This window comes from Xenopus laevis, chromosome 4L, assembly GCF_017654675.1.
Source record: "Xenopus laevis strain J_2021 chromosome 4L, Xenopus_laevis_v10.1, whole genome shotgun sequence".
Lineage (NCBI taxonomy): Eukaryota > Metazoa > Chordata > Amphibia > Anura > Pipidae > Xenopus > Xenopus laevis.
Genome location: NC_054377.1, coordinates 59,925,100 through 59,942,654, shown reverse-complemented (window position 1 = coordinate 59,942,654; position 17,555 = coordinate 59,925,100). Strand labels below are relative to the sequence as shown.

The window sequence follows — 17,555 nt, the reverse complement described above, 5'->3', positions numbered from 1 at the left end:
CAGAAATGTGTGTTTTTGTTAATATTAAATGCAATAAAGATGTGGTTATATTGGTAATTTTCTGGAATCCATGTAGATTATTTAAAAGAGTTGAGTCTATGTTTTTAGTAATTCTGATGACATGGCAAGTCAAAAACAAATCTAATTAGACTAAAGTCTGTAAGAAAACATTTTTCTACAGTATCTGTAATTATATTATTTCTGAATAATCAAATGAAACTGTTTTATTAACATGCCTGTATGTTTTTTTTGGAGTGTGGAGGAAGCCAGAGTACCTAGCAGAGTACTTCTGACTTACTGAACTGCCCAGATTAAACCCATGCATTCATTCAGTATGTGCCTTCATTCGGTTATTGAAGGCCTGCATCAGCTCAGCCGAGCATAGTGAAACCACACACGCATGATAATATGTGTTTTTCAGCCTGTAGCTTTCTTTTCCCAACATGCATTTCTGTTTTTTCTCATTCCCGACAAGAATTTTAGTAAACTTTTGTGAAAAAAGCCAAGTGGAAAACAATTAACATGCAGAATGTAGCTGTCCTGCTCGTCAATACGCAACGTAATTAGGTCACCAGCATACAATGCGGTAAATACGTATATGTGAAATCCATCTTGCGAGAGTTTGGCCTCCATGTTGAAATTACGCAGCGTATTATAGAAATTGTATTTCCAAACCTGCAGATCCCATAGAGTTCAATAATATGGCATTTCCTTGGCGTATTAGTGTTTCTGCTAAAAAACGCAAATACTGGAGTATTGTGGCGGATGTTGGCTCGCAAGCGCCCCTTGAGAATTGCTATAGTGCGTATTCCATTCTGCGTATTTACGCTCGGCTGTACGTTTTTAAAAACGCAAGTAAATTAGCCACATGTGACTTCGCACTTGGGCTAGGGCCAGATGATGTTTAGAATAGCGGAGTCTCCACAGGCTGAGAATTCACTGCCCTGTTGCTCCCCCATGCCTTTTCAGTGTGGACGGATGTTGGTGCAAAATGCTAAATATTGTATTTTGCCGCAGAGATCTGCCGCATCTGCCTACACCAAAGCAGAAACAATGCTTCTGGGTCCAGGCAGACCAGGAGCGGAAGTACAGCGGGCAGCGGATTTTCTGCCTGTGGAGAAACGTCATTGTAGAGGATAACAGCTAGAATGAGATTGCCCAATAATTTGCCTATAACAATAAGGTATTGGTGTCATTTATGGAACACAATGCAGCTTAGATTACTGTGCAAAAAGGTTACTGACCAAAAGCTAAAGAAGTTTGCCATTACCAAAGGTTATTTTCACTCAGCTTTATAGAGCATGCCCCACGAGAAACAGAAATGGGGCAGGGGATTCCCCAAATGGTAGATCAATAGAAATACTATATACAATTAATACTTCATATGGGAAATGGTCAAACATCATTTGTATGTAGAACAAACATGCTTTATTGCTCTTAAATTGTCTGCACCACTGCAGTCCTACAGAATATTTGGGATGTGCATAACATTTTTCATAGTTGAGTGAAATATATAAAAGACGCTCATTGGCTCATAGGCCAAGTTTCCCTACCGCACCCACTAAAAAATGATAACTCTAAAAACTTGGAATCTGAACTGGCAATAAAAAATACGGAATGCTAATAAATCATATAATAGAAGTGATTGGAGAAAATAACGCACAGTTACGAGGTTACAACATTTAGATGGGGGTGGTTATAACAAATGCAAGAGTTGGCTCCAAGATTTGTTCTTATAATCCGGGTTTGTCAAATAACAACTCAGATATTGCCATCTGTTACCCCAACACTTTTCCTGGAATACAGGATAATGCCGGAAAATTATATATTGACATTATCTACAGGGTCAGCTGGTATGGATGTCCATTTTCAGGGAGGCTATATTGCATTTATATTCCTTTTTAAAGGGCAGTAAAGCAAATTTAGAATTTTAAATATGAAATGTCAATGTACTCATAAAGTTATGCCCTCATGGTATGTATATTAATTTGAAACACAATATAAAACCTAACTGGCATTGTAGCATATTTACTCTCTCAAATACAGTTTTACAGCAAAACACACAGAGGTCTTTAGAATAGCGGGAAAAAATGGAAATTTCATCTGTAAATGCATACTGTAGACAATGATATTCTATAACAACTTGCCATTGGTCTTCATTTTTATGCAAGGATTTCAGCAGTTTAATTTATCCTAGAGACCAGGCAGTGGTTTGAACTACAGACAATGAAAAGAAAAGGGTCTGAACAGAAAGATTAGTAATAAATATAACAAACTTGTAGCATCACAAACTAGTCATCTTTGTAAAAAAGCAGAAAAGGAAGGCAAAAAAAACTATTAACATTTGAAACATGTAAGCTTAAAATCCTGCATTTACAATTGAGTTATCCTTATTTTCAGTATAAATCTCTATGGAAAATATTTAAAACAATATATATTTTTTTAACATGTTTTTATTTCGTTTTCGTAACAAAATAAACAAACAATTTTAAAACAATATTTTAATACAAACACACACACAGATAGATAGATATAGATTGTACTGCAAGCATGCCTTGCCTTTACTAATTCAGTAATACCATGTGACACATTCACTCAGAATAACGATTACAGGGGAGGACATGGGAACACGTAATTGCAATAGGTGGTTCATCTTGAAGAGGAGCTAGCAGGAACATGCAAGGACAAATTTAGCTTGGTAGCTCCTTATTCAAACATTGCTGTTTGACCATGCTGTGTGAGTGAAAAAAGACTTAGGGGCAGATGTATCAAGGGTCGAATATCGAGGGTTAATTAACCCTCGATATTCGACTGCCGAATTAAAATCCTTCGACTTCGAATATTGAAGTTGAAGGGTTTTGCGCAATTCGTTCGATCTAACGATCGAAGGAATAATCGTTCGATTGAACGATTAAATCCTTTGAATCGAACGTTTCGAAGGATTTTAATCCATCGATCAAAAAATTGTTAGCAAGCCTATGGGGACCTTCCCCATAAGCTAACATTGGCCTCGGTAGGTTTTAGGTGGCGAACTAGGGGGTCGAAGAAATTTTTAAAGAGACAGTACTTTGATTATCGAATAGTCTAACGATTTTTAGTTCGAATCGGTCGATTCGAAGATCGAAGTAGCCAAAAAAAACATTCGAAATTCAAACTATTTTTCCTCTATTCCTTCACTCGAATGGGCCCCTCAATATAATATTTTACTGACATATAATTGAACTTGCCTACCCCATGACAGTACAAAATAAAATAAAGTATTACAGTAATTTCTTTTCCCTCAGCTTTGCTCTCAGCTTGCGTATTTTTGCAGGCTGAGAGAAGCAGATCAACTCCACGCCCCATATTTATTTATTCACACTCACACTCGGCATTGGTCAGCCCAATACGTGAAAGGAGGCATCTTTGGGCGACCTCTGCTGCATGTGACTACACACAAGCAGAAGCAGAGTAAATGAATGGAGCGAATCCACTCAGAATATAACAGAATATATGGAGGTTATTGAAAGGTTTTCGCTATACATTTTAGAAAAACTGCTAAAAAAAATAGCAAGGAAAAGGTCATTATTTATAGTGTGCTATTTGTGAAGGTAAAACTACTTAATGGCTAAAAGTGCATATAAAACATATTCTTCCAAATGTGGTTATTCAGAAATTAATTAGCTCAAAACTACTGCAATTTACTCTATTTTCTGCTGATTTCAAGAGGTAATAAAGGAAATGAATGACTTTTGAGCACCATTGGACGATCCCTTTGGAAAAATAAAAATATTTGACAGTAGATAAGAACCTCTAGCCTGTACATTCTTAAAACTTTCTCAGGCCCAAATTTTGGCTCTGCACAGACTTGAGTATTTTCCAAATATTCTTAGATCTGTAGAAAGCCCATTGCGGGATTGTCAAACTCATGGCCATCCAGATGTGTGAAAAATACAAGCCATTATTTCCCAGCAGCTGAAAACACACCTATACCATGCAACTATTCCCCTTTTCTATGAATCAATTTTCTGCTATCCTTTAAAGGTGGTTAAGTTGTAATGTGTTACAGAATGGGCAATTCATACATTTTTTTTTAATAGTTTTTTCAATTATTTGCTTTTTTCTTCTGACTATTTCCAGCTTTTAAATAGGCGTTCACTGACCCCATCTAAAAAACAAATGCTCTGTATAGCTTCACATTTATTGTCATTGCTACTTTGTATTACTCATCTTTCTGCTCAGGCCCTCTCCTATTCATGTTTCAGTCTCTTATTCGAATCATGGTATAGTCGTTTGGGTAATTCTGACCCTAGCAATCAGATTGATGAAATTGCAAACTGGAAAGTTGCTGCATAAAAAGTCAAAAACCACAAATAATAAAAAATTAAAACCAATGGCAAATTGTCTCACAATATCGCTCTCTACATCATACTAAAAGTTAACTCAAAGGTGAACAACCCCTTTAACTCAAAGGTGAGCAACCCCATTAAGGCCACTAGATTTCTATGCAATATATAAGGAGTAATGTACCCCTATTGTAAAATATAACAATATTACAAGTCAACAAGGAGTTTCATGATCATTTTAAAATTTTATACAGGACATGGAACTCTGGAGGTAAATCTTCATACCTTTATATTTTAGAACAGAAGATACATTACGCTTTTTTTTAGAACACAAATTTCAGTGAGTCATGTGACACAAATGTCTTCACTATAATCAGATTATAACTGATTATATAACAAAGCACCATTTATAAGGATGTCATTTACAGGAAATGCATGGTTCATATGTTTTATTACCATGAAGATATGGTTACATTGTTAATGTAATAAAGACACAAAAGTATGCAACTGGTCTTTACCCGCTATCAGCGCTGACTGATATATTCACGGGAGGCTTAGGTATTTAAATCAATGCGGCTTTCTTTGGACATACTAAGTGACAAAGGTCCTTATTCAACCCTTGTGGTGTCACTGTTTCCAATATTCCTTAATTGGAAACAGTGACACCACAGGGGTTGAATAAGGCGTGTGATATTAAATTCTATATGGTTAAAATCAATAGATAATAATATTGATAGTTTGGCAATATGGCCTGTATTATTTATACCCCTGTAAATGTATTATTACTATTGGTCTTACGTGTCTAAGAATAATATACTTACCACCAGAATTATTTGATAATAATATTAGATTATATACAGAGTAATATAGCACGTTAAATCATGGTTGATTTTAATTTGCATATTTGATATAAGTAATTTTGATATTAACATTTCACTTTTATTAATTCACTCGTTTATAATATAATTTTTTTTTTTTCTAAAAAAAACTCTTTACACTTATCAATCATGAAATGTGATGTTTAAGTATACTTGAGACACTATATATATTGTACACATGATTGACATCGTTGGTTTTTATTAAGCTAATGAATTGTCACTTTTTGTATGCAATTGTACTTTACCTTTAAATATTCATTGACATGTATATGTTACTCTATTTAAACACGCTAACATGTCATGTCCACTGAACTCTGAGGAAGTGCCGAGTTGTAGAGGCACGAAACCCGTTGGTTTTCTTACACACCCACTACAGAACCTTTGTCACTTAGTATGTCCAAATAAAGCTGCATTAATACCTAAGCCTCGCGTGGATATGTCAGTCAGTGCTGATAGCGGGTAGCGTTTTTTGTGAGAGTTGGAGTCCTCAGTGGAAGTTGGCAAAATCCCGCAAGAGCTGCGACTAACGAGGAGAGGCTGTTTACTCAGGGTGAGCTCCGCCATCATCGCATCTCTATATTTGCCGGTAATAAACTGGCCTTATAACCCACAGCATGCAATCAGGTGCTTGATTTCAAAGAAGTGATCAATAAATGTAACCCTTCTGGTCACTATGGTTTACTAGAACTTGCGCAGGCTCTGTGTAGAAATTATTCCAAATCTCAGTCCAAGTCAGTCTCCTAAACTATATTTCCAAAGAGACCTTTCAATCTACATTAAGAACTCCTTTTTTTTTGCCAATGCTATGAAGTGCATTTAAATAATGTTATGTTGTTCTATATATATATATAAAGATTTGATCCAGGTACACCAAAAAGCATACCCAGATTACAAAGTATTCCTTTAACTTGGAAACATTATAACAATGCATGGCTAGATAATTATTTTTCTTGTAAATGAAGTAGATATTGTTCTAATATTACATACAGTCATGTGAAAAAGCACCCCATTATTAATTTTTCCACACACTTGATCTACTTTTCAACAATATTGATAAAGGTGAAATATTATGAACCAGCTACATTATGTGGTCCATAGGGTAATGTAAATGTACATCAATGCACATTTTGAATGTGACAAAAGTAACTACATCCCTATATTTAACTATAGCTCAAATATCTAACATTAGAAGTGCACCAAAACAAGTGAAAATAATTTGAAATTCTCTAGAGAATTTGTCAAACTTAAACCTCAGGCATTTAGTTTGATTCTTGTTGAAGTGTGAGTGGTATCACAATGCCTAGATTGAATGAGCCTTCTAAGTAAATTAGAAAGTTTTTAGAAGCCTAGGAGTCTGGGAAGGGATTTAAAAAGATTGTCAAACAATTGTAAGTCAATCATTGCACTACCCAGATGATCATGGACAAGTGGGGGGGGAGTTTGAATGAGTGACAGCTTGACCAAGATCAGAATGCAAGATGCTGAAAGACATTTTTAAGAACCCCAGAATTTCATCAATGGTTTACAGAGTAAGACTAAAATTTGCCTACTAACACCTGGAATAAAATGCTGTGGACAGATGAGGCATTTTAAGCACAAACATTAAATGCTTCAGTTCTTTTCAGCTCTCTTATATATACTTACCAAAAGAGCACATGTATAAATGCCAGACTTCATAAAATAAGAGAGCATATAACCCATTTTTTGAAAATATTTGTAAATTATTTTGCAAGCAACATCATTTCTAAAGAACTTTTAATAAACATCAGGCCATGGCTGCAGCATCCCTCAAACTGTATAAAGCTTTCCCAAACCATCCACTAAGAATAAAACCTAAACGAAAATAAGGTATTTAATCTATTCCCCAGAAAGCCTTCCAATGATTCTTTTTTTTTTTTTTTTGCTCATAAAAAGTTACGTTTTCTGGCACTCTTTAGACATAAAACCTATAAAACTTCAGAACAACTCAGAGCAGACCTTGCACCTTATTTAGTTGCTAAATTTCCAATGTGTTTGCAAAATGTCAACTGATGACAAGAGCAATTAATTCACTTGCAAAGTGGGAGAAACATAAACTGGTTTCTAAGACATATAGTAATTGGGGATTAAAAAGAAAAGTAAAAAAAACAGTCATTCAAGAAAAGTTAAAGGATTAAAATGCTACAGTTTAGAGCCAAAATTAATTTTTGTTGACTACAGAGAATTTTTTTTTATCTCCAACAAACATGCCAGGTTCTACTGGGATAAATAAAAAGGGTTCCCCTTTGCAACATCATTATGCAGGTCAAATGTAAAATCGTGTAAGAATCACTGTGCTATAAATGCTTAACCTCAGGGAATATGAATCATTCAGATTCCATTTAAAATTAAAAATAAAACAATTGCGCATCTGTGACCCGGATACAATGCATTAGGAGTTTCATTTTACCATAAACTTCAGAGCTAAAATTGGCAAGACTTTCATGTTCATCTAAAACCTGTGGGATGTGATCCAAAGTAGAATCCCCATGATTATGGTGGGTCTCTATGATCCCTTTAGTAAAGTGAAATATAACAGACTGATTAAATTGGTTGGGGGACTATCGATATAATTGAAAAATAAAGTAATATTGAGGCATAGTCTAATACTGATAAAAGTAATTGGGTAAATAAGTATATTAATCTTCTTACCATCGTACTTTATTCCAGGTCTGTGTGGCTCCAAGTGGTGAACCAGCAACCATTGGGACTTGGATTGGATTCGGTTGTTTGTTCATTATGAGGTCCAGTTTTTCTTCTAATGACTTACATGTTGCTTCAAGTACCTGCAATTTGGACTCAATGCTGTCTAGTCTTAAGCAAATCGTCTGGTTGATTGAAAACAGAAATGACTATGAAGAGAAAAAAACGGAGACAGGACATAAATTAAGTATATATAAAATAAATATATATTTTTGATACTTGATACATTTGATACATCTATATAGTTGCGAGTGAGATTAACAATGGTTACAAAGTTTGTTTTTAGGTATCCTCGTAAACAAGAGAGAGAGATAAAGAAGTTCACCTCTATTTCTTAAAACTAAAAAGTAATATGAAAGGGTAAAATATAGTAACAGCTCAACAACAGCTACTCATCTGCACCATAAGAAATTAACTCTTACATTTGTATTGAAGGGTTAAAAGTAATTGCATGGTATTTAATGCTATTCCATATCTCATATAGTGTGTCTATATCTGAAGTAAAAAAGACAAGCCAATGGAAAAAAGCACCTGTGATGTCATTGGGGCATTTCATATATGATTGAATTTCATATATACATTAAAATAATATTACAAACATAATATTACAAAATAAGGGGCAGATTTATCAAAATGTGAGTTTAGATTTTAATAAACAAACTCATCCACGTCCAATTCATGTTTATTTATCAATAAGTGAAAGTTAGAATTCACCATTTGATAAATATGCTTCCAAAAATCCAATAGGAATGAATAGAACGTGGGTGAGTTTATATTTATTAAAATCTAAACTCACATTTTGATAAATTCTCCCCTAAGTGTAAAACAATGTATACAAGTTATGTGCAGGTCGAGAAATTCTCATCCCGCACCCGACCCTAACCGCGCTTCCACATTCCTTTATATACCCGCACCCAACCCGCCCACATTTCTGATATCACAGAGGGGGTGGGGCAGCGAGCGGTGATAAAAAGACACAATCAGCAACAGAAGTGGGGCACTGTTAGATTATGGACAGGCCCAAATATTTGGTGTGATTGTCAGTCAGAAAACGAATGAACGGCGGGTCCCAAGGGCTTCGGGCCGGTCCGCACATTACTAATGTATACCCCAGTCCAGATACCTTTTGTCGAGGTCCAATTGAATATTTAATTAAATCTGGAGAACAGGTCTCATGGGGTATATACATATGTAAAAATATTCATATATACCCCATGAGATCTGTTCTGGCAAGTCTATAACAGAAGCAGGTGCTCCAGAGTTAAGTAACCAATTCGACAAGTAACAGTCTATTTTAGGTTGTGGGATTGTGGATTTGTATTAGATATATGGATAAAACATGTTCTAACCTAAAAGTGTTTCCGTGAACAAAGGTCTTGGTAGATCCCTAACATTTAAAGTAAATATAAACTTGCAAGATATTTCACAGCATTTACTTGTATTGTCAATGACTGGTCCTGATATCTCTAGGTTCATTATGCCATTTATCTGCAATTGAAAGTGGCATAGGAGACAAGATAGGTACTTTATTCTATACAGGCATTAGGATTTTAAGATTTGCACTTAAATTACAGTTAAACTGAGAAGTGGGTGCAAATTAACTGTGCTACATTTCAGCTCCATGTGAATAAAATTGTATGTTCTATTTTTTCTAGACCTGACTGAATGGCATCTCAATCATGGGATTCAACTGTCCATTTCCGTCAGATGCTTATTTCATAATGCTGGAATAAAACACTAGCAACCTTAAGTATGCAATGTCATATACATAACATCTGTTACATGTAATCTTGGAAAGTTTAATGTTCATAAAACAAAGATAAACGTTTAAATTTCACAATCCTGCTATGTAGAAAAAAACATAATATTACTAAAATAGCCTCATTTATATAAACAGTTATATATTCAGTTAATACCAGACCCTTCAGTCGGTACTGATGCTTTGGTAAGACAAATATAGTAAGTGAAGAGAGATGGAAAAGGATGATTGTGTGCTTTGTGTAGAATGCAAAGTTACACATCTGTTGAATGACAAGCTTGCCATCTTGTGGGAAAATTTTGTAATAACAACACACTTTAAAATAATCATTTTATGGGGCTGTCTTGGAAAGCACATTTTGCAATGTGCTCTTTATTATTATTACTTTGGTTTAGATTCCTTCTTTAAAGGAATTGTTCAGTGTAAAAATAAAAACTGGGTAAATAGATAGGCTGTGTAAAATAAAACATGTTTCTAATATAGTTAGTTAGGCAAAAATGTCATGTATAAAGGCTGGAGTGACTGTGTGTGTAACATAATAGCCAGAACACTACTTCCTGCTTTTCAGCTCCCTCGGATTACACTGACTGGTTACCAGGCAGTAACCAATCAGAGACTTGAGGGGGGGCCACATGGGTCATATCTGTTGCTGTTGAATCTGAGCTGAATGCTGAGGATCAATTGCAAACTCACTGAACAGATATGACCTATGTGGCCCCCCTTCAAGTCACTGACTAGCTCAGTTATAGAGCTGAAAAGCAGGAAGTAGTGTTCTGGCTATTATATTAGACATTCAGCCACTCCAGCCTTTATACATCACGGTTTTGGCTAACTAACTATATTAGAAACATTTCTTATTTTGCACAGCCTGTTTACCCAGTTTTTATTTTCACGCTGAGCTATTCATTTAAGGTGTTGATAAAGTAAATATTCAACATCCCACAACAGGCCTCAGCTGACATGTACTTAATGCATAAGTAAACCTTAAAAATAAGTGAATGTAAAATTGATGATTGTGCTATTTTAACTTTTGCAATGAATATTAATTTTTTTATTCCAAGATATTAAGGGATACATGTACTGTTAATATGAATTAATTTTGTTACAACAGTGCCACCTGCTGGTCAGTTTCTGACCAGTCTGACCACCAAGTAGTGATGAAAGTTGTCAGGAGAATGAGGCTGCTCTGATGTTCTTCTGCTTAGGAAAGACGTGATAAAGGTTTCTAATTTTTTTTTCTAAGCATAAGAACATCAGAGCAGCCTCTTTCTTTCTCCTAACAACTTCTGTAACTACTTGGTGGTCAGGAGGGTTGGAAAATTACCAGCACGTGGCACTGTTGTAACAAACATTATTTATAAACAGTACCTGTATCCCTTAATATCTTGGAATAAAACATAAATAATCTAAATTACAAAAGTTCTTAGAATAGAACCCTTATCAATTTTACAGTAACTTATTTTAAAGGTTAACTTATCATTTAAAGGAGAACGAAACCCTAAAAAATTAATGTGGCTAAAATGCCATATTTTATATACTGAACTTATTGCACCAGCCTAAAGTTTTAGCTTCTCAATAGCAGCAATGATCCAGGACTTCAAACTTGTCACAGGGGGTCACCATCTTGGAAAGTGTCTGCAACACTCACATGCTCAGCGGGCTCTGAGCAGTGTCGAGAAGCTAAATTTAGGGATTGTCGCAAATTATCAAGAAGAAAATGAGGTTAGCCTTTCATATAAACTGATGCTACAGGGCAGATTATTAAATTCGGATGCTAGTTGCACTGCTAGTTATGTGCTGCCATGTAGTAAATATCTGTATTAATTATATTATTGCCTTATATTGTGACATTTCTATGCTATGTGTAACGTATATTGTGAGTGGGTCCCTAAACTCAGTAAGTGACAGCAGCACAGAGCATGTGCAGTGAATCAGCAGAAAATAAGATGGGGAGCTACTGGGGCATATTCAGAGACACAAATCTTCACTGCTAAAGGGACGTGGTTGCCTTGAGCTGGTACAGAAGCCCAAAACATAATGTACAACATTTCTAGCTACTTCTTTAAACTGTAGTTCTCCTTTAAGCAATATAGAGGTACCACCAGTTGTCAAAGCATAGTTTATGGATGCATTATCCATTGCAATCCCACTGGTTTTAGGTGATGACTTATCCATACTTATTTGAATTAATTTTAAAATCACTGCTTGTCAAAAGTTGCAATTCTTATCTGAAGCAACATTTCAGGGTATACAGTGTTCTTTTGTCACACAGTCACAGCCTATTAATAAACCTGCATAAAATGATTTACACCATAAATATTGTAAAACAACATTAAGGGGCCGATTCACTAAGGGTCGAATATCGAGGGTTAATTAACCCTCGATATTCGACTAGGAATTAAAATCCTTCGACTTCGAATATCGAAGTCGAAGGATTTAGCGCAGATAGTTCGATAGAACGATCGAAGGATAATTCCTTCGATCGAACGATAAAATCCTTCGAATCGAATGATTCGAAGGATTTTAATCCAACGATCGAAGGAATATCCTTCGTTCAAAAAATCTCAGGCAAGCCTATGGGGACCTTCCCCATAGGCTAACATTGACTTCGGTAGCTTTTAGCTGCCGAAGTAGGGGGTCGAAGTTTTTCTTAAAGAGACAGTACTTCGACTATCGAATGGTCGAATAGTCGAACGATTTTTAGTTCGAATCGTTCGATTCGTAGTCGAAGGTCGAAGTAGCCCATTCGATGGTCGAAGTAGCCCAAAAAACACTTCGAAATTCGAAGTTTTTTTAATTCGAATCCTTCACTCGAGCTTCATGAATCGGCCCCTAAGATCACCAACAAAGTCCAAGGTGCATCACCCTGCTTTCCAGTGTTTCCTCTGCCTTCATTTATTACTGAAACAATATAAGCCAAAGGAATGACAACAAATTAAATTAAAACCTTAATGGACGGATCCTCGCAATTGATTTCTATTCTCTGACGTTTCAGCGTAGGTGACAAATCCTCCTCAGTCACTTCATGATTCTCCAGCTCAACTATAAGCAAAACAAATAGTAATATTATGCAAGGCAGCAGTCCATCAATTCAGATGATTTTTCCAGGAGTTTCCACTGCATTCTCTATTTTTTAAAAAACACCATACAATAATATTCATTCTGGTTTATGTTCATTGTGTTTCGCACTGCCATGATCAATATCCTTGATATTTTAATGCATCTTATTACAAAGGACTGATGTCTGATAAAAAACAGCTTCTTATGATATTGCCTGGGTTTCTTTAAAACACCAGTATATTGTGTTAATTTCACAGCAAGATGGGAACAGTAAAATTTGATACCCAATGTGTGTCCCCTTTAAGTTGTTGTTGAAGTACAACTCTAAGGACCCTCCCACAACCAAAGGTTGTCAAGGTTGGTACCAGTTACAATAAGAAAGTCAATACCTTTGTATGCAGGAAACGGGTGATCCCAAGTTTTATTCCAAAGGTTGGTACCAGTTATACACAAAAAAATAGTTCAGTAAGCAGTCTGAACTAAACACTTAAGGGCATAACATAAATCCACCAAAATATCATCCAAAGAAGCACTCTCAATCTTGCAACTGTACGAAACATGCAACACAGATCTCTCTAAACATTTTGGGGTAGTCCCCATTCATCAAGTACCCTTGATTGCTTCTTTGCATAATACAGTATAGTGGTAGTAGGAGTTGTAATTCAAACATTAACTGAAAGATCATAGGTATTAAATATCAAAGGTATTAAAGATTTACTTTATATAAATAATGGGGCCTCATTACGAATGATTAGACTTTTGATAAGAAGTTTGATAAGACATTGTAAGGTCTATCTGGCTAACAGGGATCCCAAACCAGTAGCCCGTGAGCAATATGTTGCTCCCCAACCCCTTGGATGTTGCTCTCAGTGGCCTCAAAGCAGGTGCTTATTTCTCAATTCCAGGCTTGGAGACAAGTTTTGGTTGCATAAAAACCAGGTGTACTGTCAAAAAGAACATCTTGTAAGTTGCCAGTCCACATAGGGGCTACCAATAGTCAATCACAACCCTTATTTGGCACCACACAGAAACATTTTTCATGCTTATGTTGCTCCTCAACTCTTTTTACATCTGAATGTTGCTCACGGGTGGAAAAGGTTGGGGACCCCTGGGCTAAACTCAGAAGGTGAACAAAAAAAAACAGACAAACAGAAATTTAGAGCTAAATTAGCCCTAAAAGTGATAAGGATAATTTTTCTTATCAGCACGTATGTATTGTTTATTTCACCAGTACCCTCAGGCCCCATTCCATTATCCATTAAATTGCTATGGTGCAGACTTTCCAACAACAGTTAACTGCAACCAATGGCTGCTCGGCTGCTAGAAAATGAAGAAACTTCTACAGAGCTACAGGAGAGAATTAAATTCCAAAAGGTCACTTGCAGACTGAAGTGGGCTTCATGTACACTGACGAGGCAGACATGTATTTTATATATACCACTAACTCCCACAAGGGACTGAAATCATCAGCACTATGGCTGTGAAATTTACACAGTTTTGGAGCTTACAAACTATTTTTAGAAATTTAAATGTTTTCCAACTATAAAGATCGCAAAGAGGTACCTATTTGGCATGCCTGATTGATTTTCATTATAGTAGAGGCAGTAAGCATGCCCTGTAGGCACTTCTTTGAGTCTTTGGTCTTCATAGTCGGTGATAACGCGCAAAAGCACAAAAACGACTGGGAATGGTGGATTCGGTGCATCCCTAGCAATTAATTTGCAATACTTTTATCTGTTTGTGTGTGGGCATACAGTTAAGAAACCTATTTTGGATAAAGTACTGACCTGGATGATGGTCTGAATGTAGATCCTCCACTGCTATTTGAACCACTTCAGACAGTTCTTGGCCTGACATCATTGGAAGTATAGCAGAGATATGCAGCAAGAGAGGCTTTTCTGATAAGAAACGTGGATATTTCTGCCGATAATACAAAATAATAACATGACAAATTAAATATATATTTTAAGATTTTGTGATGTTGATAGCAATGTAAAGTTGACCGTATATGGCAATATAGAGAAAGGCAATTTGGCAGAACAAAAAGAAGAAGCCTCCAGTCACTAGGTACAGTAGGTTATTAGCCGACTGGAGCATTTACCATAGAGCCCTATGATTTTCTTTTTCTCTGTAACAATAACACAGAACCTTGCATTTGATGGAAACTAAGCTGCATGAAGCCATGCGGGGGGCCAAAATAATCTTATTGGGTCTGTTCAAAATGTTTTCTATAGACAGTCAGTCTGGTGATTCAGATTGTGTAAAGACCCCTTATCCATAAAACCGCAGGTCTCAAGCATGCCGTATAATAGATGCTATACCTGTGTTTGTTTATCCATGAGCATAGCCAAGATGCACACAATTGGATTCAATGGATGGTAAGGGAATGAACTGAACATTTTGACCAGCTTTACGTAACAAGCTCAGTAAATAAAAATATGTTAAGGCTATGTATTTTAGTTATCAATACACAAAGGTCTCTACAAGAAGGAAAATAAGGATATCTAGTTTAAAGAGTAGAATGTTAAGTGCATGCATTAGTGAATGGAACAGGAGTATATAAAAGTATGGGAGTGATCCCTACAGATCTCAAATCAAAAGCATTTTCAAGTGTAATGCCTTGCTGCACTTTCTTCACTACAACCATATTGAAATGAGTTTATTTGTCCTTTAGAGCCCACAAACCCACCCAAGCTTAATATACGCCTATCAAGCAAACTGAGAATGAGGTATTGTGACTTTGACCCAGGATACCCAACCTCTACTGCATGCTTTGGGGTAAAGCTATATACAAGAAAAATAAATAAATTAACTTAAATTGTTTAAAATGGACCAGTCATCTTCACATAAAAGTTTTATAATGGAAGACCTTTTCAAATGAAATAAAGAACACAAATTATATTTTTCATTAAAACATCCATACCTGTTATAAAGGTGTTCAAATATCTCTCTTTTGGATCTTTTAATAACTAATAATACTGAACTCATGAAACTAGCATTTGTGTGGGTGAGCATTTAGGGAATAGTGATCATTACATGGTCTCCTTTTGATTCTGTTACAGAAGCAATTCTATAAGGGAGTAACTAAAACACTACATTTCAGACGTGCAAACTTTGACAGTATAAGGGCATCTCTGCAACATATAAAGTGGGAAAAGCTTTTCACAGGGTTAAACACAGAACAAAAATAGGAAGTCTTTAAAATGCTGCTTAATAAATATACATGTCAGAATATTCCCCTTGTAAGCAAGGAACGTCGTTGCAAAGCAAAACCTTTTTGGTTCAATAGAAGCGTTGGTGTTGAGGTGGGTAAGAAAAGACGTGCTTTTAAGGCTTTCAAGTTAGCTGGTACAGCCGAATCATTTTTAAGGTACAAGGAGGCCAATAAATTATGCAAAAAAGCTATAAGGCAAGCTAACATTTATTGAGGTTTCCTTATTAATAGTCCCAATTCTAGTAATACAACTAATGATGCATGGTTCACACATGAGGAAATTCAAAAGAGACTAGAACAAGTTAAGATAAACAAAGGTCCGGGGCCGGGTGGTATTCATCCCAGGGTACTTAGCAAGCTTAGCTCTGTGATTGCCAAATCTCTTCGAGATTCTTTGAGGTCTGGCACAGTGCCAAGAGACTGGCGAATTGCTAATGTGGTGCCTCTATTCAAAAAGGGATCCCGTTCTCAACCTCAAAACTATAGGCCAGTTAGTTAATAGATCTTGCCAGACTAACTTAATTTATTTTTATGAGAAGGTAAGTAGGGACCTCGATTCTGGGATGGCAGTGGATGTGATTTACTTAGACTTTGCTAAAGCATTTGATACAGTGCCACACAGAATGTTACTGTTTAAATTAAGGAATGTTGGCCTGGAACATAGTATTTATACTTGGATAGAGAACTGCCTAAAAGATAGACTACAAAGAGTGGTGGTAAACGGAACATTTTCTACTTGGACCAGTGTTGTTAGTTAAGTTCAGCAGGGCTCTGTACTTGGTCCTTTGCTTGTTTATATGAACTATTATAGTGTTTCTGAAGCAAACAGATACAACACTACATGATATTTTCATTACTTTAAAGCGATATTGACACGTTCCTATAAAAAGCATTGGAATGTGTCCAAATAAAGCAGGCATGTCCAAAGTCAGGCCCGGGGGCCAAATGCGGCACGTTTTCAAATTTACACCGGCCCTCAGCCTCCTTCATGAAATTAATAATAATGGGCCCACAAGCACAGTGCAGCACAGTGTGCTGAAGGTGTTAGCAATAGACACGTACTGGCACGTAGTGACGTGCCGCTTCACATACTTTAGGGCTGAAGGTGTCAATAGACGTACTGTAAACTAAAGAAGTAAGTGAGAGTGGAGCGTCACTATGTGCCAGTACGTGTCTATTAGTAACACCATCAACACACAGGCAGCAGTATAGACCAAGTGGCAGATCATTTCACTAATGTGCCCAAATATTACTGCTACGGCTATGCAATTTCTTGTTTAAATGATTTAAATGATGTAAATGGTTCAAAGAATGTCAGGCTGAATGGTCAACCCCACACATTTTCACCTCACCAAATCTGGCCCTCGTTGCAAAATGTTTGGACACCACTGGTATAAAGTAAATGCTACACCTGTAATCGTTCCCTTTAAAGCCCCCAGCAAAGCCACAGGTTTGCGGGGCTGGGGGGCGTTTTGAGGGGGTATTTGCGGGGAATGATTACAGGTGCAGCATTTACTTTATACTGACATGTTCCTATGATTTTTATAGGAACGTGTCAGTATCGCTTTAAAACACTTTTTTCATGTTTTTGGCGTTAC

The 17,555-nt window shown here is 36.2% G+C and overlaps 1 protein-coding gene across 3 annotated transcripts in view; it reads right to left on the bottom strand.

Annotated features, from left to right (window-relative positions):
- The window catches only part of banp.L (BTG3 associated nuclear protein L homeolog), a 221,218-nt gene that overhangs the window by 188,289 nt on the left and 15,374 nt on the right, over positions 1-17,555 (bottom strand). For all 3 annotated transcript variants that reach the window (XM_018257989.2, XM_018257988.1, XM_041590205.1), the window contains exons 2-4: positions 14,531-14,663; positions 12,631-12,725; positions 7,874-8,073 (exon numbers count right to left, since the gene is read on the bottom strand). In XM_018257989.2, the coding sequence (XP_018113478.1) occupies positions 7,874-8,073; positions 12,631-12,725; positions 14,531-14,603 (368 nt within the window). In that variant the 5' untranslated portion in view covers positions 14,604-14,663. The remainder of the gene's footprint in view (positions 1-7,873; positions 8,074-12,630; positions 12,726-14,530; positions 14,664-17,555) is intronic.